The sequence below is a fragment of the Trachemys scripta genome, chromosome 7 (genome assembly GCF_013100865.1).
Source record: "Trachemys scripta elegans isolate TJP31775 chromosome 7, CAS_Tse_1.0, whole genome shotgun sequence".
Taxonomy (NCBI): domain Eukaryota; kingdom Metazoa; phylum Chordata; order Testudines; family Emydidae; genus Trachemys; species Trachemys scripta.
The window spans coordinates 68,162,344-68,188,461 of record NC_048304.1 but is presented as its reverse complement, the minus strand read 5'-3'; the positions used below and the strand labels follow the sequence as shown (position 1 = coordinate 68,188,461).

General features: G+C 42.3%; 1 protein-coding gene across 4 annotated transcripts in view; it reads right to left on the bottom strand.

The window, feature by feature from the left end:
• Positions 1-12,171: 12,171 nt before the first annotated feature.
• Positions 12,172-26,118, bottom strand: part of LOC117879994 (L-threonine dehydratase catabolic TdcB-like) — an 89,970-nt gene continuing 76,023 nt past the window's right edge. For all 4 annotated transcript variants that reach the window (XM_034775618.1, XM_034775615.1, XM_034775616.1 and 1 more), the window contains 3 exons: positions 24,157-24,324; positions 23,026-23,083; positions 12,172-15,250 (listed from right to left, as the gene is read on the bottom strand). In XM_034775618.1, the coding sequence (XP_034631509.1) occupies positions 15,152-15,250; positions 23,026-23,083; positions 24,157-24,324 (325 nt within the window). In that variant the 3' untranslated portion in view covers positions 12,172-15,151. The remainder of the gene's footprint in view (positions 15,251-23,025; positions 23,084-24,156; positions 24,325-26,118) is intronic.

Below are 26,118 nucleotides of genomic sequence, written 5' to 3'. Positions count from 1 at the left end.
AGTGGGGAGACCCCCAGAGCTGCGTATGGCAGGGATATCCCTCAGCCGCTGCAGGCAGCTCCCAGCCTCTGCGCAGCTGCACTGCTTCAGGCAGTGCATGGACCCGAAGATCCCCATTTTGTCATGGAGATTTTTAGTAAAGTCACGGATAGGTCACAGCTTCCATGAATTTTTCTATTTTGCCCGTGACCTGTCTGTGACTTTTACTAAAAATATCAGTGACAAAAATCTTAGCCTTATTCATAGCCCCTGTGGTGCTAGGCTCCTTTTGGGGTGGAGGGGAGGCTACCTGATGGCTCTTACATAAATGGAGAGAGCAGCTGCCAGTCCTGTTGCTGCAGTAGTGGAGTCACCTTGAGTAATCTTAAATACCTTAGGCAGTGCCTATGTCTGCCTGTGAACCAAGGCTGGCAGATTTCACAGTGCTGGCACTCCCCTTTTTAAGCAGCTAGTAAAGGGGTGCAGAGGCTTCATCCAAGCACTAGAGCATAGGGAGTTAACTTCTTGACAAATTCTGCTCTAAGCATAAAGGTATAAGGCATACCTGAAGAGTTAATTGGCAATTTAACAACAACAGTCCTGTGCTGTTAAGTGTAAGAGCATCTAGGAGGGTATAGTGTCATACCTGGTAATAAAGAACAGGGTGTGAGAGCACAAGCTTTGCTTCATTTCTGTAATCGGCCTGCCCCTTTAGAACTTCCAATCCTTGAAACTTAAAAATAAAGAATAGAAAGAAAAAGCTGCCTTGAGACTTTTACTTTTGTGAACTGGCAAAATAGGTTATCCAGATGAACAAAACAAACAAAAAAACCCACAAACACCTATATACTCAGTATAAATACTCACTGTGAACCACAGCTGTCTGAAATGCCCATTTAACATATACTATTTCTTTCACAGATTTCCACACACTTTCCAAAGAGTAAATCCCACAAGATGCCTGAGAACTAGTTATTAGACTGAAAGACAGAAGTTACAACCTCTCTAAAGCTACAGTTAATCATGGCAGAACTGGGAATAGAACACAGGAATCTTAACTCTTAAGTTCCTTGTTCTAGCCACAGGTCAATATTCCTCATTCTCTCCATTTCTAAAAATGTACACAGTCGTCCAGCATACTGTGTGAATATCTTTATTTTCATGAGTTCCAAGGAAGATTTTTTTAGTTTAAACAATTCTATGGGTCTGTTAAAACTTGTTAAATTATCAACAAAGTATTTATGAGCCATAGAAGAATGGCAGGCAGGGAATTGTCTGCCCATCCTGCATAGTGTTGCTGTCATGAGGATATTAGAGAGATAATAAGTCCTGCCTCAGACAATTAAACTCCTGCTGCACTGTGGTAAAGGCTCCCTGGCAACATGCAGGGATATTCAACACTGCATAATTAGTTAAAGTAGCCCATAACTATAGATAAGGTTATAGATATATAGATGGGTATTTTTAACAATGGCAAGCGAAGCAGGCATCATTACAAATCCATCCAACTACAAGCTTAAAGCACTCGCAGTGCTGTAGCAGAGGTGAGTCAGCAAGGTTGTCACAATAAGGCAGCAATAAGGTAAGCTACATTGGGAGTAGATAACCAGTCTCTCGCCCCTTCCAAGAAACCTGAGAAGTAAAGAAAGGGACACTGAGAGCGCCTCATCACCGGCACCATTTCTTACTGCTAAGAAAAAGGTTTAAAATACAAGAAGGAGAAAATTGACTAGAAAGAGAAATGGAGAAGATAAACAGAGTTAGGCCCAGGATAGAGACAAGAGAGTGGCTCTTCCCTGACTACAAAACAATGTTATGAAGGGTCTTGTATACTTTAGGTCAATATTTAGACAGCACAGACCAATGGCTCATCAGCAGGACCTCTTCATTGTTTTCAAAACACCATGTGTGTGCACATGCAGTGCCACAGAAATAACAATTTGGATAGGATTTTCAAAAATGGCAGGTACTTAGGATATTGGGACTTACCCCGTTTCTCCATACAGTACAGACTAATCTCTCACAGCTAACTACATCCCAGTATTAAGGGTTGCCCCCGGGTCCTTTCAGCAAGATATGGCTGCCAATCCAAGGGGCAAGCCTTCATTTTATTGTTATAATCATTTTGTTTCTTCAAATTCAGCATTGCTAATATATTTATACCTTTACCCCACAGTTGAAAGGAACAATCACTTGTTCATAGTTCTGTTTATACTCAGATTCTGAGCATAAGTCCTGATTCTTAGTTTATCCCTGCACTTGGGGCAGGAACTCACCAATGCAAACCCTGTATTCTATGGCAGCTGGTGAACTTTGCAGCCTCTGATGTAGGTTACAGTTTAGTTAGTTACTGCTCTTAGTGCCCTCTGTCCATGCCTCCTCACCACCTACAACACCCCGTACACCAGTGGGGGTAGGAGTTGGCCAGAATGGAGCCCTTGAGCCAGCTTCTCATGAGCTAGAGGCCTTCAGCACAGAGTGGCATAAAGGTACCTTGGTGCTGCTGCAAATCAAATCCACAGCTTATGCTCATTACAGCTTTTGGCTACCAGTCACAGTGAGGTGGGCATGCTCCCAAGTGCAGCTCTGCACAGCGATCTTTGTAGTGCGGGGAGCTAGAATGCAACCTATTAGGAAGGGCTGGTGGATTTATCCTTTCAAAGGAAAGAAATAAACAGGCAAGAGAAATCTCACCACAGAATAAGAAAACTACTGTGAAAAATATATTCAGGTGATAACTAGCTAAGCCATCTTTGATAATGGGTTTTGTTTTTAAATTTTTTTTTAATATTTTTAGAAGACATTAGCCAGGTATTTTTCATGATTTAAAAAATATTCTCTCCCCATTCCATTGCACATGCATAGCACTTTGGGCTGGTGCCATTGATTTTGTATTAATGGGAAAAAGCCTTGAAATATTTGTTGTTTTAAAAATTACAAATAGTTTACATGACTCATGAACTTTTCAGATTAACAAGAGGGTGGTGGTGAAGATATACGATGGATGTTTGGATCTACCAACAGTGTCCTGCAAGTTTTCCACCACTATAAATATGCCTCAGTATTACTTTATTCACAAAAGATTTTCAAAAAAATATAAGTGATAGATCTGATTCCTAACCCATTAAATCCTGGTAAAACTCCCATGGAGTTAAACAGGCTTTAGATTAAGCCAAGTTTGCATTTCTTTTCTGGGCTAATTAAGCCCCATAAAAGCTAGGAAAAGAGTCACAATTATATTGGCTATGATCTCTGAAAGTCAAATTTTCCAAGGGGTATTGTAGCACAATAATGACAAAAACAATAGTTTGTTTTATACAAGTGAATTCCATTAATCCAAAATGGCATGGATATTTATCGCATAACTGGGTAGTTGGGTAAACTGAAGTGCTATTTTTAGGTGCAGTTTCACATTGCTTCTCAGCCTTATCATGAAGATGAAGTATAAATGCAGTTTTACTGATATGAGGGAAAAACTGAATGTTGATTTTTAGTATTTCTTAAAAAGATTAAAATTCAACTTTAGTGAGTTTTTGTTGCCATTCTGCCAACCTGCTGTTGAAACCGTAACAGCCTTTCAAATAGAAAGCCATTGATTAGTGCCAACAGGCACTAAGAAGCTAATTGACAAGCTAGTACAAATTCATTAAATACATGGGGGGACACATTGTTCATTTGGTAACTAAGTTGGAGGGATAACTGAAATTCAGATATTACTTGCATAGCACTTTCCCCCTCCATAAATTTCAAATCCCTTTACAAAAGAGGATGTAATCATTCCCATTTTACAGGTGGGCAAACTGAGGCATGGAACAGTGACAAGATTTGCTTAAGGTCCACATAGCAGGTGAGTGGCAGAGCAGGCAATAGACCTCAGGTCTCCTGGGTTCCAAATCTGTGTTCTAACCAATGGAAGTATACTCACTGAAGTATGCATTTTGCAAATTAAACTAAAGTACCTGAAAGTGTTTTTAAAGCAGTCCTTTTAAAAATAGGATTAAATGACGACTTTCTCCCACCTGCACAAGGTCTTACACTTCATCACATACAGACTAGAGAATTACAAAGAGAAATCTCACAATTGAATTCAGCTCAGCTTTACCCAGGTTGTGGAGGAGGTCACTGAAAAGAAGAAAAGTTTTATTTTCAAACCCATTTGACACTGAAGTATACGGAGAAATCCTGCTTGCCATCTGGGCTTTCAGTACGCTGCCCAGGGCAAAATACAAAGAGTTGTGTTAATGAAACAGAACCAATATAAAATCTCCTGGGGACAGATGCCAAGAGACTCAGAGATGACTTTGCCTCAGCAGTGGCCTGTTTTGTGTAAGCAGGTCAGACTAAGAAGAGTTAGTTTGTCTGGCTTGCACCAGAGATGAGCAGAAATTAAAGTGATGCAAGTACTTATTACTCACAAACCGCTCTGCATGCTGGGTTTGTTCAGTAATCAAATTATCTTAGAATTAAACAGCAGGGACAGAAACTTTCCAGCTCTTAAAAGTAATGGTCACTTCCAAGTAGCTTTATGCTCACAAGTATATCTCGGAGTAAACCCCACAGCCAGGTCAATGTGCTCAGTAAACAGCTGCTTACATGGCTAGGCTGTAATGCCTTATTTAACTGAATGAGTTTCGTTATGAAGCTAGGCTGAGAAATAGGATGCCATAATCAGAATCCTGGGAAAGAGGAAAGCTCAGAAGGCTTCTTCTGAACCTCTCTTATAAGGTCAGCTAAACATAGATGCAGTAAGAAGCATGCCATCTGCTTCTAGAAGACTTCCTGATGCCTAAAAGATATGGTTGAACCTTGAAAACACTCCTGAATAGCTTCCTGATAGAGACACTAGATCATACCAGATTTTGTCTCTTTTAGGGCCTCATCTAAATCCTACGAAAGACAGCAGGAGTCTTTCTATTGACTCCAGGAGGCTTTGGATCAGTCCCTGAGGGTTCATTCGGTCTTTAGGGACATTTTATTTGTCTTGTGGTTGATGAACGAGTTCCTGATTGATAAATGACATAGACCTCCTTGATGTTCCAGAGCACATCACCAGTCCAACCATTCCTTAATACCCAGGTCATAATGGAGCCTAGGAAGCTTACCTAAGAACTCTTCATGATTTGCTAAGGAAGAGGCTGAAGCTATCAGCAGCTGTTTAATATATTAAGGCACAATTCAGTGAATATATATGGTGGAAAAAGTTCTATAAATATTCCTCAACTACATTTTAAACTCTTACTCTATGACATTTAACTTAGAACCACGCAACCACACCTATTTTCCAGTCAGCATGAGATAAGCTCCGGCTTGACTACATCTGCCAGAATAATGTTCCAATTGATCTTGGATTTGATCTGTCTTTCTTGTTTTTCTTCTTCTTCTCTGCTTATCTTAAAATTTTGGATTTTCTTCCTTCTGGGTTCATGGCTAACATTCAGCACTGTGAGATGTAAGCAATGCTTTACTTCCTCTAAATTGCAGTATGTTTATTCATCTCCTGTTTACATGTAGGATTATTAGCCGTAGTTACAATTATTTGTCAACTAGTGGTATAACAACATGAATTTGGGCAAAGTTTTATTTTTAAAAAGAGGATGTTGAGCTAACGATAATCTCTTACATCGCAAAAGTAAGAACTGTAATCAAACAACACGGTATGTAATGGGAATCAAAGCCTCACAATATTTTGCAAAATAAGACAAGTTTTAGGCTGGTCCTTCACTATAACACTTTTCCAAAAACGTTTTCCATTTGGGTAGAATGCTGATCTCACCCAAATAAGGAGCAATAAGCACATTTGCTTTCATATGACCAGGATTTGGCTTTCTGAGCCAGATCCTCAGCTGGTAAGTGGTTTCACAGAAATCAGTAGAGCCACACCAGATGAGGATCTGGTCCATTTGCATGTAGCTTGCTAGCACCCACAACTCTGGCACTATCCCAGCCATAATTGCAAGAGTGAAATGTCTTTACTGGTCAACTCCCACTGGTATTAGCTCAACAGATACAAAGGTGTTTCAACATTTATGTTTTGTCTTGCAAATAGAAGTGGCCTTAAATAACAGATTGCGTTCCTCTTGTGTTTGTTATGTTGTTGCACACATGGCTGCTTAATGATAGCCTCAGCATATGATTCATGTCCTGTTAGTTTAGCCTGTCTTGTCAGTATTATGTTCCCCCTCACCCCCCAATCTGGAGGTCCAGCCCCAGACAAGGGCTGTGTAAACAGCACAAGTGATTATTTTCTTCCTTCTTTTCACAAATTGAAATGAAGATGAATAAAAAAAATTGAGTTCATTTACCATCCTTATTCAAAATATAAAGTGGTTTGCATATCTGTATGAAGGACTGAACTATGCAGCTCACTTGAGAATACTGCATCTTCAAATAGAGATTTCATTGACTGAAATGTAGTCTTGAGCCAAATTCTACTGTGGAGGTGTGCCTTCCCACAAGACATAAGATCTTATTAGCAAAGAGAAGAGAAACTTCTTTTTGGGTAACCAGAGATCTGGTTATTGTTTATTGAGCCAATGCAAAATGAAGTCTTTTTCTAGAGATCCCTCAAGTTCCTCATGCAAACACATTTAACAATAATTATATAAGCACTCAAAGTACATACCTTTTGCATATTCCTGTAGGCAGTGAAGGAGGAGTCCTCTTACCAACAGCCTGGGACCTTAGAGACAGCCCTCTTTAAGATGCAGGTGTAGCTTATTTAACCCCTTCATCTGAGGGAACTCCCCTGGGTCCTGGCTTCCCTCCGTTCACTAGGGAAACTTGGATGCAGCTGTGCTATGAACATAAGGTCATAAGATGTCTTTTAGATCTTGAAGGCTCTGTACTAACTCTGACCAGGGACAATTTGCATATGCAGCTCTCTGTTGTCTACAAAGGCAGAGCAAACACTGAATACATCAAGCAGTAGAGAAAGTGCTTTTATTTCATCTCCCAAGTGTGGCTGGGAGGTATGTACAGCTGGACGGGGGTGGCAAGGAAAGACCTGAGCAGTGGTGCAGAGGATGGAATGGTAGGCTTGGTAAGACTGAGCCTGAGTTAGAGGTCAGAGTTCTCGTGGAGCAGGTTGAAGGAAAGTGAAGGGTTGCAATAAGAGATCTCAGCATGTGTGGGGAAGGGATAGGGAATCAACTGATTGGGAAGGAGAGAATTGATGGATTGAGGCTAGAGCCATACTAGATGGAGCCAGAGGCTGGGTTGGTGGGAAAAATGGGCTACTCCTCAGCAGATGGTCTGGGGGAACGATTTATTTGGGAGCAGAGGATGGACAGGGATGATTAATTATTTGGAGAAGTTTTTGAGATGAGGAAGGAAGAGACAGATGAATTGGGTAATTGAATAGGTGGAGCTGGGTGAGGCAAAGGACAGATGGAAACAAGTGCTGGATGGATTGAGCATGGGGAGGCAAAACAAATGAGAAATGGAGAGAGGAGGCAAAAGAGCTGCAATCCCAACAAGGGCTGAGAGCAAGACGGCAGAGGTTAAGGGCGCCTTGGGAAATAAAAGACTATGGGAGCAGGAAGACAGAACAGAAAAGGGAATAGAGAGCAGAAGGGGAGCCATGGAAATTAGCTTACATTATATGGAAGGGGGAGGCAAAGAAGCGGGGGGAGGAGGAAGAGTGAATGCAGGGATGTGTCAAACAGAAGAAAGAAGGGTAAGAGGGACAGAAAATTGAGGAGGGTGGAGCTTTAGAGCAGCACAGGGAAAAAGTCAATCTGCAGAAAAAACAGACCCAAGGAAGAGAGGCATAGAGGAACAAAGGTCACAGGAAGAAAGATCAAACAGGGAGACCCAATAAATTTGACATCTGTTTTGACTGATTAATAGAAAGCACTGTGCCAAAATTTGACATCAGGCAGTCTTTTACTTGCATGTTATGAGAAGGCCATGGTAGGACAGACTGCCTTTGGGAACTGGGCATGGGAGCCTAGCTTTCCCATGTGCAGTAAGGGGATAAGCTGGCTTTGGTGACAAGAAACTGATAAATAATTTTTACATTTGATTTTTGTCCAATTGTGTCTAATGCCAGTGACATGGGGCTTTTAGAGCCTGGGCTTTTTAACGGTATGTTTCTTGGCATTTAATAGACCATGATTTGTCCCGGGAAGTTATGCTAGACATCAAAATAAAAAGAGGGTAGGTTTCACCTCCTCCCCCCTTAAAAAGCTTTGTCTTAAAATCTTCTAAAAATGCAGAAAATTGCACTTCATATTTCAGAGTTTAGCAGCCCTCTTGAGCGCCCCATGTAAATGTGCACTGCCTCCCACCCCCACAGCCTCTTCGCCTTGGTTTACTCACCATGAGCTACAGTAAGGAAACTGTGTACGTCCTGGAAGTCTGAACATGAACCTCACCCACTCGGACAACACGGAGGGGCCTGTAGGATGCAGTATGGGTTGCTGTGACTCACTTTAATAGACCTCTGTGGCCTGACCAGAGCCAGTGATCACCAAAAGCTTCAGTAAGATGGCTAATGATGGACAGAAACTGAATATCCAGCCAGGCCACTTTAAAGACCTAGCTACAGAGCAATCTGGGTGGTGCTCAATCCCTTTGGGATTTGCCATGATGATAATAATGTGGCCGGATTAGTGTGTGTGTGTGTGGCGGGGAGGGGAGGGGAGGGGGGAATTGAGAGGTGAATTCTATCAATAGCCCCTGGCATTTTTCAGAATTCTCCATTAGCTCTGGGACATTGGCTTCTTTTACAGTATTATGGCAGCAAAACTTTATCACACAATGGCTCTCTGGGTAGACTTGACCACACCATAGCGTGCCTTGTGGAATGGGCATCAGTGGGCTTTGGCCAGCTGTTACAGCACTGGAACAACTCTCTAGTTCATTAGGACAGTAGCTCTTATGTGAGCCATTTTTCCCTGTAAGGTTGGGGCCAGCTCCCTGCACAGAAAGTAAAAAAATGGCTTTGCCCTCCACAGATTTCAATTAACGGGCCGTCCCGAGAGCCACAAGTTATTTCTCAAGTGGGTGCAGTTAGTCCCAGCCCCAGTCTGGACATCCTGCAATTCAGTTTGGCAATATAGATAGACACAAGGCTCTTCATTCCATGTCATTTGTAGCTACTACCTCAGACTGCTGTCCAAATGCTTCTATCCTGCTCCCTTCCAAGCTGCCAAACAGAGAACTGGGAGAGATTGCAGCACCCTGAGGTGCTGGAAAATGGCTACTGTGCCCCATGGGACAGTGCATTACAGTATTTGCCAAAGAAAGCCTAGAACATTAGGTTTAAAGAGGGCCTTTAAACACCCGCTATCCTTGGGGCTGAGAGCGCCTTGAGCTAGCTGCCAGGAGTGTCTCAGAATCCCCTTTTTAAAATGCACAGACAAAAGGGATTGGTGTGGCTGGGCCTATGTGATTGCAGTGATTCAGTTCCATGTGACCACAAACTGAACTGCAGTACTGCTGACCATGCTGCAACCAGGAGTCACACAGGTGTGCAGAGCTCCAGGGGCTAAAATAGGATGCCAGCAACAAGATTTTGTCTGTCCTTGCAGGCATGAATGAACCAGATTAAAACATAGTAATTTCAGCCACAACCATATTTAAACACGTGTGCTGGAAGTATTTTGCTGTTACATGTTTTTTGCTGCTGTCACCTTAAAAAAGTTTAATTAAAGGGTTTTGGGGTGGGAAGGTAGTTACGGTTGGTAGCTTTTTAAAATGGGTTTTATTTATGGTTGGTAGCTTATTAAAATAGCTTAAAGACATTTATTCAAATGTCACATCACACACACCCCAAAAACAACAAAACAACCATCTGGGCAGAGACAAGCCTTATCAAATGTGAATGTGACAAGGCTTGTAATGGAAACTGGCTGTGCAAATATTAATTGAGCCTGAACGCTCCTAGCTGGCAGATGATATATAAATGAGCAAATGAGGTTGACTCACTTGCCACACAAATCAGTAGCAGAGCCAAGACTCCAACCCAGGAGTCGTACGGTTTCTTGTGCTAACCACTGGGCCTCATCCTTTGCTCTGTGTACCTGGTGGTAGAATTTAGCAGACATGTTCATTTACAGCATAGATAATTTACTAAGTGCATTTTGGAATAGGCGGCCATACCATTACTGTTACTCTCTCTGTAACATTCATCTCCCTTTAACAGAAATAGAAACATATGTCTGCTCACCAGTGGCACTTCTGCTCTCAATTAAAGCTAGCCCCAAATGAGGCAAGCATGGGGTGGTTGTGGGTTTTTTGTTAAATGTCTGTCTGACACATTGCTTTCTTCTCACAACTCATTTTAAAAAGAGGTTCTTTAAAAAGGAATAGCCTAGACAGCAAGAAAGCCATTCAAGGAGGCACAATGCCATTAGTATGGGAAAGTGAACTATTTATGTAACCCAGAGGTGGGCTTCTTTGGTGGTTAACTGTTGTAAGGAGCAATTAAGTCCCTTTTCAAGAAATAAGAAGTCTTTGCTGACAGGCAGAATGCCCTTTCAGATAAATTTGAGATCCAAAGCACTGCTAGGAAGGCTAGACAGCCTGGGTCTTTGTACACAGCTCCCCTTGCTCTCTCCCAACCCAGGACTAGCCTTCTATAAACATGGGCAGCATACTTGCCTTGGTGCCCAATGGCACTCTCACTCATGTCAACAAGTTACCCTTGTTCAGATCACAAGCAAGCATATTGTTTCCTCCTGCATATCATCAATGTAAAAAACCCAGGTGATGGGGCCTGGAAAGGAGCCAATGAAATTATCTCTTGAAGTGCAAACGTGGAATCATGTTTACTGCTGAGGAACTGCATGTTATTTTAATTCATTGATCCAGATTTGCTACTTTCACTGACAAGATCTGAAATGACTATAATTTTTGATCCAGGTTACACTTAAATCAAGACTGGCTACTGATGTGTATAACACTTATGTCATCACCTCATCCCCTCTGGAGGACAGGAGTTAAAACCTTACCCCATGTGCCTGGAGACACTTCCTCCCTATAACATAGACCTCTGAAAACCAGAAATCTGAGGGTAAGATTCCACCACTCCCTGTCCAACAAGGTGGGAACTAGGTGCATGTGCAGGAGGAATGTTTGGGGAGGAGGGGCCAGCCACCATTTTGGTTTGCCTGGCAAAGAGCACTTGGAGGCCTGGTTGTGGTAAGAAGGCCATTAATAAGCTGCAGTTTCAAGGAAAAGTTGCCAACACAAACTTTCAAATCCAGCAATCAGGTTTGATTTTAAAGGCTATCTTGACAACAAGATGGGCCAGAAACCTTTGGTTTGGCTGCTTGGGGTGAAAGCTGAGAGTAGCACTTATTTCTAAATGGTTTAACCAGGGCCTAGAGTCTTCTTCCATAGAATATAAGCAATGTCCATCTAAGTGAATGAGAGTCAGTCCTATCCGGCGCCAAGAGAAGACTACTCCTGAAAGAGAGGCTTGGTCAGGAGTGGAGCTACTGGAGTTTAAAAGATTCCAAGTTTAATAGTGAATGGCTCTAAAGTTAACCACCTGGCTTTTCTAAGAACATGTACAGACCCTAGTTATCATGTGACAAAATTCACTCAGGTGAGGACAGCCAGCCTAGGTCTTCTGCTGCATTTATCTTCAGAGGATTGCTGAGTGGTGCAATGCGTCTGCTACTCGTAAAGCATATCCTGCATCTCCAGTGTGCTGTGAATGGGGTCTTTGTGCTAAGTCAACATGGAGGGTGGCACTGCAGGTGAGGCCATTTACCCAGATCCAGTGGCCCAATCACTTTGTGCAAATGGTAGAAGAGTCCCCTATGTCCATTCCATAGGCCCGAGAAGCAGACCGGGCCCAGCTCTGTGTTTGGGGATGAGGTTAGATGTCCCATCCCCACCATAGTTCACTCACAAGGCTTCTGCAAATGGGCTTTAGGTGGATGAAGCGAATTTCATGTCACCCATTGAGGACATCTGAGTAAAACCAGCCTTGAATTCCTGATCCAAGTGGGTGTTTGAAACTAACAAACTGTTCTAGTATTAACAACACATCAGAGGGTGAATAATCTTTCACTACTAAGATGACATGTTGTGATTTTAACTTAACAAAACAAAACAAAAAAAGGAAATATTACTCTGATGGAATGTTTGCTTGTTTTTACAATTTGTGGAACTAACAAATTTTAATATGTTTTAACCAAAGTTCTCGTAGGGTACTTAAAACAATGCATACTATATATACTCCTTTAAATGAGAATTTAATGTGTTAGACATTGCCTTGACAATCCCATTGTATTTCAGAATACAAAAAACAACTGGTTGCACAGACAGTTTATTATCCTCTCCTGTTGCGTACATTGATTTAAGTATTCAGAATGACTTTTACCTATGTATATATTTCATTTTAGCTTTAAAAGCCAACTGACTTGCAGTGAAAAAGCACTGTAGTAGCATGGAAATCAACTCTGGTAATCATTTCATTAACAGATAAGGAAAACTACCAGGATAGAAGAACTATGAGAAACATGTTAATTATTCATAGCCAATACAACAAGATAAAACCACACCAATGTTATGTGTGACTTATATTCAATAACTTGTAGACACTTGCAGACAACACTTAGACAATTTTATTTTACTTGCAGCCTTCTTCTGGAAGGCTGAGAGTCTGCAATGCCTATTGACTTCCACTGGAGTTATGGGTGCTGAGCACCCCTGAAAATCAGGCCCATGGTGTCTCAGGTTGGCCATCCAAGCATTCAGACACACAGAATCAGTGGTTGCTACTGAAAATTTTAGTTGTAGGGTCAAATTCTCTGCTCAGATATATACATGCAACTTCCACTGAAATCAAGAGGACTTTTGCCAGACTCGTTGAGGTGAAGTTAGGCTCTTATTTATGTTTTACATCCCATGAGCCAAATTCTAGATGTGCACAAACTCTTCAGCTTCCAAGGGAAGTCATATGGGGGCATCTCCAAGGACAGAAACAGGCCTAATGGCTGTCTCTTTAAATGGTCTGAAGTCTTGTGACCAGGGAATATGGAAGTGTAGTTGACAGTTTGTGATTTACAGGATGATGAAAGTGTGTAAGCACTCTGTTGCCATGTATGTATTTCTACAGCCAGCAAAAAGACAGGAACACTCTGGGTTATGTCAGTAATTTTTAGTTTTCATGTGCAAATAAATATGGTTCTAGAAAAATAACAAAACACTGAACTTTCATGTCAAACTCCAGGGGTGAGATCCTCACACCTAGTCCCACTCTTTTAGACTGGATAAAAGAGCCAAAGAAACATAAAGGAGCCCTAAAAGTCCTATATTCCCCAGCACAGACACTGCAAAAACAGCTCTACGTCCGCTCTCCAAGGACCACCTCACCAGCCCTAGAATAGAGAACTTACAGCGGGGCAGGGCAGTACAGTAGTCCATAGGGCATCCCTGATTAGGCTGCTGTAACTTACACAGGTCCCAAAGCTGTCAATTATGCTGTCAGTTTCCAGCTCACAGACTAGCCCACAATCATGAGGGGGCAGAGGTAGCGGTAAGTCACCAGAGCCTTCTCCCCCCAAGCTCTGAGTTCCGTGCTGCGCCTCTTAGAGAGACAGCACAGAATTTTACACCCATAACAGTGTGAGAGGTAAGTGTATGGGCAAGCACAGTGCTCTTCAAACAACTAGAGGGGGATAAAAATTTCAGGTCAGGCGATCCATATTTTAATTGTAATATAGAAATGTATACGGTCATTACAGGGCTTCTATTACTCCCTTCTTCTTCATCCCCTACAAACAAAATTGGACTAATAGTGTATAAGTCCTGGGCATCTGAATAGGGGGAAATGCCCAGTGACTTCAGGGGGCTTTGGATTAGGCCCTAATACTGCACATAAACACAAAATGTCCATTTAACCTATTTAAGCCCTAACTGGAGCAGCTGGAGACAAATGTGCCCCCATTGGAATATTGGGGTAATTCTATTTAATTTTAACCAATGGAATGATTTTGGTTGAAGCCATTATAGGTCAGCTTGACTTGAAACTCATCCAACTACAGAGGCAACTGGAATACCTAGGCTCAGTAATAGACTCCAGCTTTCTCTAACTAAAGTCTCTCCTCATCTCATGGTGCTAATTTATTAATAGCTCTCTGGTGATGGTTATGTAACAATTGGTAATCAGGGACATTCAGTTCAATTTGTTCCTTCTTAATTGCATTAGTGATTTGCTTAAGACTTATGCTTCCTCTTCTCCTGGAGCAGCCTTTGCTTATATATAAGAGAGCTAGTTAATAACTCTTAATGTTATACTTAATCTGTCACGTGAGCTGGATAGATTCTGTTTTGAGCAGATTAAGATGATCATTTGACTTCTAAGCACAAAATTCAAGTGCAGAGGTTATGGAGGGGGAACATATTCTCCTTAGTAAGGTGAAATAAACATTTTATATATTGTTTGTTGTGGTAAATTCCCATAGGATCAAAGAAACCCTTTGTTCCTGTTTGATGCACATTAATCACTGGTCTAATCACATTAAAGCAGCCTTTTATAATCATAACATTTTTAGGAGCCACATCCATATAAACATGATCATCTTCCCCTAGGAAAAATGCAAACTGTTGTTTTCCCTTTCAACAAAGTCTCTTTAATGTGTGTCATTAGCCTTCCCCCTTCCTCCCCCTGCCCATGAAAGTGAAGGTATTTTATGCAGACATAAATTCACCTGTACAACTGCCAAGGCAGACTCAGTAGATGAAGTGCTGCCTCTGGCTTGGAAAACATAAAATGAGCATAGTAGTAACATGTGAAAAGCCAGCAGAAGGAGGGTGCATTACTTACTAAAGCAGTGGGCATCAAAATCTGAAGAGTGATGAGAGAGCTGCATTATGAACTAAAGAAAACCTCTTGCTATTTACTTATTGAACACCACAGGATTCTACATACCAGTCAAAATCCAAACTGCCACTTGATAACTTAGTAATGAATTCCAACACAAGCAGAGGCTATCAAGCTTTCCTGAGCTAATCTAATGCTTCAAATTTTACTTGATTTCAAAAGGACCGTCACTTTATTGTGAGCAAATAAATAAATCAATTGATTCTGTAGCTATTTGCTAACTGTTCAGTTTGGAAAGATTTATGCATATTTTGTTATTAGTGTCTCAAGTTTAGCTTTCCATAATGTGTTGGTTAAAGAACCTCAGCATTTTCCATTGTGCTTTGCTCATCACCGTTCCGTCCACATCATTGTTGGGTAGCGTTCCAGGAGAGCATTTCTGAGTTGCGCCGTGTGGATTTTGTCTCTAGTCTCTATAATACAGGTGACCTGGGAAAAGAATTAGGAACATTCTTGAAAAGATGACAACATTCTCAGACCACAATGGTATTTCCAACTAAACCATAATATGCATCCATAAAGGCTAGATGATCAATCTAAGTTAAAAGCTTCTGGACCCTGCACTCCCTATCTTATAGCAATGCTATGCTTTCTCCAGTCCTCAGAAACAGAATGCTGAAGTCCTCCCTTGGTCCCACCTGTCTCCCCAACCCATCTCCCCTTTACCTCAAAAATTTTTGACTACCGGCTACTCCACTGGCATTGGCTTCCTCTCTTCTGACTCTCTCCTGGATGCCCTATAATATCATTCCGGCCCTTTCCAGTAAACTGCCACGAAATCACCCATTACTACCTTCTGGATGAATCTCTTCTCTGTTCTCATTTCCATGATTTGCCTATCAGCTTGGCTTCTTCCTCGCTCCTCTTCGATGCTTACCTCTCTAAATTTCCATGATTCTGTGCTATCATGGCTCCAATGGCTCCTTCACTATCTCCACTGGACACCTCTTCTCCTCTCTCCTGCTTTTGTCAGCATCCTTTAGGGATCTATCCTCAACCCAATATTCTCTCTAGACTACCCTGGGTGACTTCACCTGCTCACATGGTTTACCACCATGTCTCCAGTCCTCCACTCAGTCCTACATCTCTTAGTATCTCTGCTGGACATTCTGCTACTAATTCAAATTAACATGGCTAAACCAAACTCCACATTTTCCCTCCCACTCTCTCCCCTCTTCCACCAGTATATTGACAATTCTCCTATTTTCCTGGTCACCCAAGCTCACAACTTCAGTGTCATTTTCAACTCCCCTCTCACTCATCTTTTCCAGCCACTCACATCCATGCTGTCCCCAGATCCTGTCAATCCTGTACAAGCATCCTAAAATCTATTATTTCCGCTCTAGTTTAATACTGATTTTAATTCCACCTCCCTCTAAACCTTGTGGAAGGCGAGGCTTGGATTGGAAACTGAAATCAAAACCACCGAATATAGTTCATTCTTTTGTGGCACATGCTGTCATGAAGAGCACCAAATACCTTTTACAATGTACTGTATAGAACTAGCTTGCAAGATGCTGCACAACACTGCACAATTTAATCTAATGGAGAAGTCCTCTCACTGGACTCACATAGCAGTTTAGGGGAAAAATACACTCTGCTACTCCAGAAGAGATGTGGATAACATACGTTACATTTTGGATGTGGCCATTTTTAGAGGAACTCCAGGGGTTTATTGATTACTCTCAGTCACCAGTGACTATGCAAAAAGTATGGCTGATGAGTAGGACTCTCCATTATGCAGTTTATATTACAGCTATAAGGAACAGATACTTTCAAGGAAGCAGACTAAAAACATTATCTTTCAGCCTATCATCTCAAAAATACTCAGTGAAATTCTGAAAATCAGACCCTTGAGAATTTCATACTTCCCCAGCATAAAGTTTAAAATAAAAATAAACACTGAAAAAGCCATTTGAATGGTGAGACACCCCAAAACCCAGCTACAGTCTGTGCCAAGTAGCCCTGAGCTCATTTTTATTGATTATGGTTTCCCACTAGCCAACATGCTCTAGGCAGGGCCGGCTCCAGGCACCAGCCGAGCAAGCTGGTGCTTGGGGCGGCAGATTGAACGAGGTGGCATTCCACCCAATCCTAGTGCAGCTTTTTTTTTTTTTTTTTTTGGTTCCACTCTGGCTGCCCTGTAGGGGGTGGCGGTGTGGAGGACGGGAGCGCCCTGCAGCAAGCCCGGCAGTGCAGTCCTCGTCCTTCCCTCCCTGCCGACCAGAGCGGAGCCCTCCCGGCAGGCGGCAGGGTGCGGTGGGAAGGGCCGCGTGGCAGCGCCCCACTGTAGCCCTGACCGCTCCCCTTCTCTCTCCCTCTCTCCGCCCCCCCGCTAGCCGGTCCCCCTGCATCCGCACTCCGGCCGCGCCACAGGTTTTTTTTGTTTTTTTTTTGCTTTGCCGTTCTGGACGCCCCGTTTTTTCTTTTTTGGCTTGGGACGGCCAAAAAGCCAGAGCCGGCCCTGGCTCTAGGAATTATTTTGGAGAAGTTCTGTGGCCTGTCAGACTAGATGATCACAATGGTCCCTTCTGGCCATGGAATCTATGAAAAGCCATGAAATGAAGCATGATTTATTACCCACAACTATGCGCCTCAGTCTGAAGATGGCTTTATTATTTTTCCCCTTTAGAACATACAACAGGCCTACAAGTAACTGGAGATGTAGGGATTTTTTAGAGCAGTGTTTCTCAAACTGGGGTCCATGAACTTATGGGGGTCCGTGAGGACACTCCAGGGGGTCCACAGGCTCCACCGATCAACTCCTCCCCATCCCTCCCAGCACCTGCTGCATGATGGGGAGCAACAGCTGACTTAAGATTTTGCTGCCAGAAAAACAGAGACTGATTGGCAAAGTAGCATCTATAGTCTATCATTATTATTAGTTTCCATGTTTGGCTGAATTAATTCCCGTGAATGTTGGATGGACAGAAAACTAAACAGCACTCAGGACACTATGAAGAAGTGCTGCTAGAACCCTCTGTGCTAAACTGCCATCAGTATAGACCTTCTACTCCTGGTGCTCTGATGAGTTTGCCAGTCCTGTCAGTTTGTGTTGTGGTTTTTGTGAAAAGGACAAGTGTTCACTAGGAACCAGAAGAGCCCAAACTTTCTTTTTTCTTCCTGGAGCCAAGCAGGATTCTGATCATCCATATGCTGGCAAGCTATGGATCTGTAGCAAAGCCTTGAGTAGTCCGGTAGTAAAAATTACATTTTCCTTCAGCTTTGTATCACTTTGATGATGTTTATTCGTTGCCTTTTTGCTTCAGTACATGGTGTATGAGACTCATGACATATCTATTTGGGAGAAATATGCACCTAGACTAGAGGAGTATTATAGATGTGCATGGAATAGATTTCACTCTCAGTAGTGTCTTCTGTATCATAAAAGTTTAACGATAACATTGTTTACTTGGGTAAGTGGGATCATGCACAGCCTGTTAATTACAGCCACATTTTATAAGTACATAAATCCAATGTCAATTGAAGGAGAATAGGCTGGTGGGGACATTTGTGCCCCTAGTTAGTGGAATTCACCACATGCATTGGATATTGTTAAGCCATCCCTGCCAAGGTCTACTCTTGTACCTGTCCATTATCTTCTTCCCAAGGGGAGAATTGTGTGTGCAGGGCAGTGCTTTGGCTTGGAAGGGTTTTCTTTTATACACGCATGCTGCTCTGTGTTTGTATTGGAGAAGGCAGGTTAGAGAAATGCACTTAGAGTGGAATGTGGGGAGGTTCATGATGGTCCTTAGTTCCTGCGGGAGTTTGTTCCATAGTCTTGGACCAGCTCCTCAGAAAGTCTGTTTCCCACACAGATGAGCTTTACCCTTATGGCAGATTTCATTGTGGCCAAGAAGCCAAGTTGTTGACCACACTCCATCTCAGAACTTTAGGCTGTTTTTTAATATGCTGAGCCCTGGCCATCCAACATTTTGATGGTAAAGAACAAGATCTTGAGCTTGACTCAATCATATTCTCTCTTTAAGACCCCCGCCCCCAACTCCTCTCACCCTTCAGCACATGCTTAGATTTACTGGCAAACTGTTTATCCCCACCACTGTAAATCACTCCCTCTGAACACTGACCCCCTTCTTTGCCCTGACTGATCCATGAAGCAAGCTACTGAGGGAGAGCCACAGCCCCTCTAAAGTTCTTCACGCACTGACTGACTTTCAGTTATGCCAAAGAAGAGAGTCTGCTCCCTGGTTGCTAGGAGATTGGAGAGGAGGAGGAGGAGGAGGAAGCAGCAACTCACCCAAGAAACTGCTCGATGTTGGATACTGGGGGAATAGTTGGGAGGAGAGAAACTCAGGACCAGATTGCAATGCTTACCCAAACTGAATAGTAGCTTGTGCCACAAATAGTCTATTGACTTCCACAGGACTACTCTTGGTGGACAGCAGTATTCAGCCTAAGGGGCTCAGAATCTAGCCATCAGTGAGTTAGCCTGATTTAGAAAAGGGAGCAGCTGTGAAAAGCTGCCACCAGCTGATTAGGGAAGCAATACTTCACCCTCTGACTAGGAGATATCTTCCAAAGCTCAGACACACCCTCCCCCCCCCATCTATAAGCCCACAGTGATGCAGGCCCATTTCTCTCCTGGGTCTGACCCAGACTTTAGCTTGCTATTGCTGATTGTCCATCTTTCTTCAATGTCAACACAAGCAGGAAGGGATTGCTAGATTTTTTAAATGATTTGGTAAGAGTATATTTTTATATACTTAGAGCCTGTAAGATGTTCCCAAACTGCATCTAGTGTGAAGCAGGTCATGCCAGTACGTTAGCACCCAAAGAGATCAAACGCATTCCTTTGGAAACTGGGTGGATATTTGCCTCGTTTAATCATTTCAACAGTTCACCCCACCATATCAAAAATGGAGCAATCAAAACAGCTGGAGGAAGCATGTTAATGGTTTTCACTCCTTGATGTTACTACTTCAATTTTGCTGCCTAGCACAATCGGGAGGCTTTAAGATTTTGCATTTTTCTTACTGTAGTTCTACGTTGGCACTGACCACTCTCTTCTGCTCCAGATCTCCTTTCTCAAGGTGCCACTGAATTGTATAGACCCACAGAGAGACACTTTACTGTCCAATGTGGAACCTAGGCTAGGAACAGTGGGGAAAACATTCCCTTCTCCCTCTCTGAGTCCCAAAGTGGTCACCTGGACCCAGCTCCTCAAAGGCATTTAGGCACCTAACTCCCACTGAAAAAATCAAACTCCCTCTCTGAAATACCCCAGAAGGGAGAGGGACTAGGATTCTCAGCCCTCAGAAGAGATCTGTGGCCTTTGTGCATAGAAGGGAAGGAATGGCAGAGAGGGAAGAGTCTGGGGAAGGGGATAGTCTTTCAAGGTCTAGAACCCATATTTGCAACCAAACTCACAAAAAATGGCTCACTACCATCCTCTATAAACAAATTCTGCAGGGTGTAAACATGAGGTGCACATAAAAACAAATCCTTCAGGGAATTGCCCGTTCCTAGTTGTTTCTAACCTGCCAAGGACTATTAACAGGTGAAAAATCTTGTCTTTCAAAACTACCAACTTCAACATGACCTGGCTCCTGGTGACACTGCTATTGCTGCCAGACCAGTGATCTGTAATCTACTGCAAGACAAAAATCTCACACTAGTAAAGACCGTCTAAATCAGAGGTGCAAAACAGAAGATCTCCAGAAGATACTCTTGCACATTCTAAAAAACACAAGCAGCCAATCCCATTGCATAGGTCACGTCGTTAAGTAATTGCTGAACCTCATGAAGCCACATCAGCAGCAGCAGCGAAGGAGGAAGGAGATTTGTTTTCCCCCTTTTCAATCCTGCTTATTTTCTTCAGCACAAAAGTTCCTGCAGAGATTTTTCCAAAAGCAGAATGTGCAGTTGAACACACAGCTTTTTTTTTAAAGCCATCACCACACAACAACTGGCTAACAACAAAGATCTTTCCACAGATATGCCCCAAATCAGTCAACCCTAGTACATCAAGGCATCCCACCAGTGAGTAAAGTCACTCCATCATCATGATAAACAGTGAGTTAAAGCCAAGTTTCTCTTACTTGGAAATGAAACAGTAAATCCTGGGCAAGATTATGCACTGGAATGATTTAACTCTCTGAATGAGCCACTACATTCATTGTTAACTCCATAGTTCAGGCAGAGAATCCCACCTCTGTATTTACAATAGTGAGTATGTATTTCAGTGCTTGTCTATGCAGGGACACCTGGAAAGTTAGTGTGATTTAACAAAAGGTGTGTATTTAAAGTGGATTAGTTAAACTGCATTAAACCCCTGTGTGGACACTCATTCAGACCTAAAGTGGCCTAATTCAATTTAGCTTAATTCACTTCCAATTTCACAGTACTCACATTGAAAAAAGTTAAATCCTTGTGGGATTGGGGATTTAAGCATATGTTTAGAGTGCTTTGCTGAAGCAGGAGCAACACAGGAAGAAAAGAAATACAAAGTATGTGCAATGTGGGTGAATTAAAGTTGCTATGAAAACCTAACTTTTACTTTTTGACTTCTGAGAATTCAGGAAAAAAATCCAGAACTACTAAATTTGAGGATTAACTTTAATGCATTGGATAAAAAAAAACCCTTGTATCACAAAGGTGTTCCAGCCCCTTCCAGTACTGTTAAAAATCATCATCAGGATCATTCAGTTTGTGAAACACTTCAACCTTTAGATTAGATAGCCATCCAAATCCTGTTGCAGTACAACTGAGAGTCTACTGGAACGGAAAGCCTATGAAAATAGATCATGTTTAAAAGCAGACATGAGCAATGGCACACTTTTTTTGGTCAGAGAGTATATTTGGTTTCAATATTCTGATGCACTAGCCCCATAGAAAAGATTGCAATAGACACGAAAACTCTTGTAGCATTCTCTGCCAAGAAACTAGGAAAGATGATCTAGTACAACTTATTTGGCAACATAAATAAGTGGTAAGCACTATTTCATGAAAAGCTAATTGAGAAACCTCGAGTTCCAAGGGCAGCAAAATCCAGCTTTCAGTTTAAAAAATATAAAAGATAAAACTAGGAGGGGCTTTAAAGATGACTCCATATTGTCCAGTTGAAGAGTAAAAAATTTCAAAAGTACCTAAGGCTCCTAGAGCTCAGATCATCAAACATATCCCATTGATTTCAGCTACATCATTCAATTGTGTGCGACAGTGAATAATGATTGAGGCAAGGAATGAGTAATAATGACGCTACAGCCTGGTGGTGAGAGGACTCATCTAGGATGTGGAATACCTACGGTCAGGTCCCTGCTCCAATAATTCTTTATTTATACAGAGTGGAATAGCTTCAACAGGAGAGATTGAGACTATCCCATAGCCACATGGCTAGGGCGCTTTCCCGCTATGTAGGAGACTCCTTTTCAAAACTCTTCTCCCCATCAAGCAAAGGGGAAAAACTGAACCCCCGTCTCCCACATCCCCTATAACCACTAGGTTAAAAAATAATAATGAGGCCAGTGGCACCATCACCACCACATTCTCTGGCCATTTTGTGCCCTTTAAAAATACCCAGAACAAAACCTTCAGGTCAAATTAAAAGTTTGACTGGAAACGGATTTTTTTTCAATGGGCCAACATTTTTCACCATTTTTGGTTTGTCTAGAACAGACTCTTTCATTGATTTATTTTTCAGAACTTCCAGCAAGCCAAAACCAGAAAAATTAGTGCAGAACTGAGGTCCCACCTCTAATCAAAGATTCCATAACACTTGGCCTAAGAATAGCAGTGTTAGCCATAGAGGGGGTCTTGGCCCAAGTTTGGGTAGTTACACTCAATCTACACAGATTCCTCCTGAAAGTTCAGCTGGATGCTCTTGTTCATCACTTCCAGACCAGAGATGTTATATCCAGCGTAGCGCTGCAGTACCAATAGCTGCAGTATTTCACCCAGAACTGTCTGCATTTCAATGATAGGAGAAGCTACTCATGGATTATTTATACGCCTAAGAACGCAGTGATTAAGTTGTCCTATAACACAGAGTACTGCTGATTATCTAACATCCTGCTTCCAAAGTCTGTATTTTCTGCTGGGTGGCATTACAATGCCTTATCAACCCACATGATTATGTGAAGATATATGAAGGCAGAAGAGTCCTAACTTCTCTATAATTACCATTACAACCAAGTTTGTGAGAGGCCAGCATTGCTGAAGTGACAAACTGCATTTCCCCCCCTTACCTTAATAGTAAAGAGATCAGATATCACAAACATGTGTTCTTGTTTGATGTCCAACACCCTAGAACAAACAAAGCATAAATTAAAGAACAGGGCAAATCCTTGTCATTGTCAAATGCTTTCTGTAAGTGTTTGAGCAATAAACAAATTCATCCAGGTGTCGTCGGAGGAAAGAAGGGTGATATACTTCAAACCGTATTCATATGCTGAAATAAATATGGGGTCATAGCAGAGGCTGTTCACATCCCTAAAATGCTTTTAGTCCCATAGCTACTGGCCCTTCATGACATCTGCTGCACCACTGTCATCCTATTACCATTCCATTTAAATCAATGGATTGTTAGCACATATCTGGGAAATTTATAGCAGCAATCAAATGGATATGTGTAGTTGAACCAAAGTGCAACAGCTAGATGGGAGCAGCCAGGAACAGAAATAATACACTAAAATTAGACAGCATTGAAAGACCTTGTAGAAGTTTAACCCTGAAGAGTTTTTTCAATTGCATTCTCCATTGCATCTCCCAAGTACTCCCCCTTGGAGTCACTTGGCCTGCAAGTTTTGTTAGCACTTCACCAATAGATATGCCTCTGCTTTTAACAACTATGTATTTTATTTATAGGGTTAAGGGCCAAACTTAGCTTTTGTATGTGTGCACAGGACTTGCATTTACATCAGAAGGCAGGATTTGCCCTGTACTCTATACTGTTTCAAGCTTCTGAGAAGCATTTAATATAGAGATTAAAATGACTAGGAGAGAGACAAGCACAATATGCCTTAGAAAGCAATTCAAATTTGTTTTAATAAAAGTAGAGGCCTCGCAATGACTAGAAGCAATGAAATTCTACATTTCAACATTGATGAGCCACCCAGAGCAGGAGAGTTGTAGACATATTGTGGAGGGCACATACCAATGTTCCGCCTGTGACAGGGAAAGGTTTTCGACAGAGGCTACAACAGCGCTATATACATAGATTCCCTGGGTTACTTTAGTCATTTGTGTAAACCACTGGATTACTCCCTTTGCCTTCAGCTGTCACTTATAAGCATGCAATAGTCTTTAAAAACACTGAGTCCATTGTGCTATTTTCTCAACAGTGTAATACTGGTTATAAATACAGGATTCTGAATTACCTCACTTCCTCCCGAGTCAGTATCTCCAGTAGCTTTGAAATATTTCCTGGGCAATCCGAGAGAAGGAGGGAAAATTTGCAGACTCTGTTGTCAAGTGTCAGGGCACGATCTATGCACTGTCTCATCAAAGGTAGCTCCAAGTTACCACTGCATATAGTGATTGCCACTCTGAAAGACAAGAGCAAACAGGACTATTTCCTTCTTGTTTATGCAAAGAAATTCCTATAGAATTGTCATACTAGAGAGTAATGCAGATATGGCTGCATTTCTTTGGTGTGAGAGACGCCATGTACACGCCTTCCAAAGTAGTGCGGGATGCTTCCAGATGAAAGGCATCATGTAAGTGTACATTCATTATATCCCTGCCCTGGAGGGGAGCTCGCTCAGTCTGGAGTTTTTCCACCAGTGATGTTCCACAGGTGCTCCTTTTCCTGCTCCTGTTTAAAGAATGGAGCCCATGCTCCACAGAGTACATGGGAGTAAAAATGTCTGTGCTGTGTCAATATTAGCACTTCCACTGTTACAAGCAGTTGAGCTGCACTGGTGTAAGACCAAGACAGCGAGAGGTGCTGAATATGCTCAGTGGGGATATATTTATTTCCATTTAATTTATATACAATTACACAGAGAAAGACCAAGTGACAAGAATATTATGAGCGTTGCAATGTCAAGCACTCAAAAGTTAGAAAGTGCCAGAATTAAGGTGTTTGTGCAATCTTAATTCAGCCCCTTTAGATGTATGGATTATGCTACCATCTTTAATTACATGGCCACAGACTATTTTTTCTACAAGATCCCTGCCTCATTCAGTGCACAGGATGGACAGTGCTCACTCAGTAAGTAGTGATTCAATATTTTGTTTTCTCCTCATTCAATGTGCAGTCCCCAGGCCCTATTTACTGCACACTATTCAAACCCTTCTCTCAAGACAAAATTACTAATTTCCTCATGGGAGTTTCTATGGTGCTCATCACTATGGTATCACACATCAAGCAGCAGCTCATAGTTAAATACCAATACCCACATTCATCTTGAAATCCTCTCACTGCTCTTCAAAGGTCATGGAGCTGTAGTGTACCCTGAGCATCTATCAGTCCAGAGCTGGGAGGGCATTCCCAGAGCCCCCAGGACCCTTATGAGAACAAACTGTCGGCCACACCCCCTCTATTATATCAGTGCCTCTGTTGACCAGACCTGTGGCAGTGTGTCATAGGGAAAGAGGTGCTCTCTCAGGCTACCTCTACACTATGAGCTAAGGGTGTGATTTCCCTGCTCACATACACATCCTCACATTAGTTCTCATCGAGCTAGCACGAGTATAAATAGCAGTGTGGCCACAGTAGCGTAGGTGGCTGCAGTGTATGCACGGCTGAGCTGGGCTGAGTACGTAATCACCCGTTTGAGGCAGGCTTGTACTAGGCATGGCTTAGCTGTGCCTCCGCTGCCACTACCCCTGCTATTGCACCTACACTGCTATTTATACCCATGCTAGCTCAATGAGAACTGGCATATGTACATCTACACGAGCAGGGGAATCACACACCTACCTCATAGCATAGATGTAGCTTGTGAGGCTCGTCCCGGGCTAGTTAAGGCTTTAGAGGCCTTAATGTTGTTACAGTTTAGAGTTCTGTTTAGTAGAATACTGGGATGATGATTTGTACTGAAGTCGTGCCTAGGAGCCCCAGACACTGTCCAGGGCCTTGTTGTGCTTGGCACTGTTCAAAAAGAGAAGGCCTCTGCTCCAAAGAGCCCTTTGCAATCTAAGGAACAACAAAGATCACAAGGTAACAATGAGACAATACTGGTACTCGTGATAGGCAGTGGTCTCAACACACCAGTTGCCTGACCATTGTCCAGTATTTTCTGTAGGCAATTGTGGGACTGAATATCCAGCCTCCCCAGATATCTGTGGGTACCATCAAAATACCAACCGATGTTGTCAAGTAAGATGAATCAATA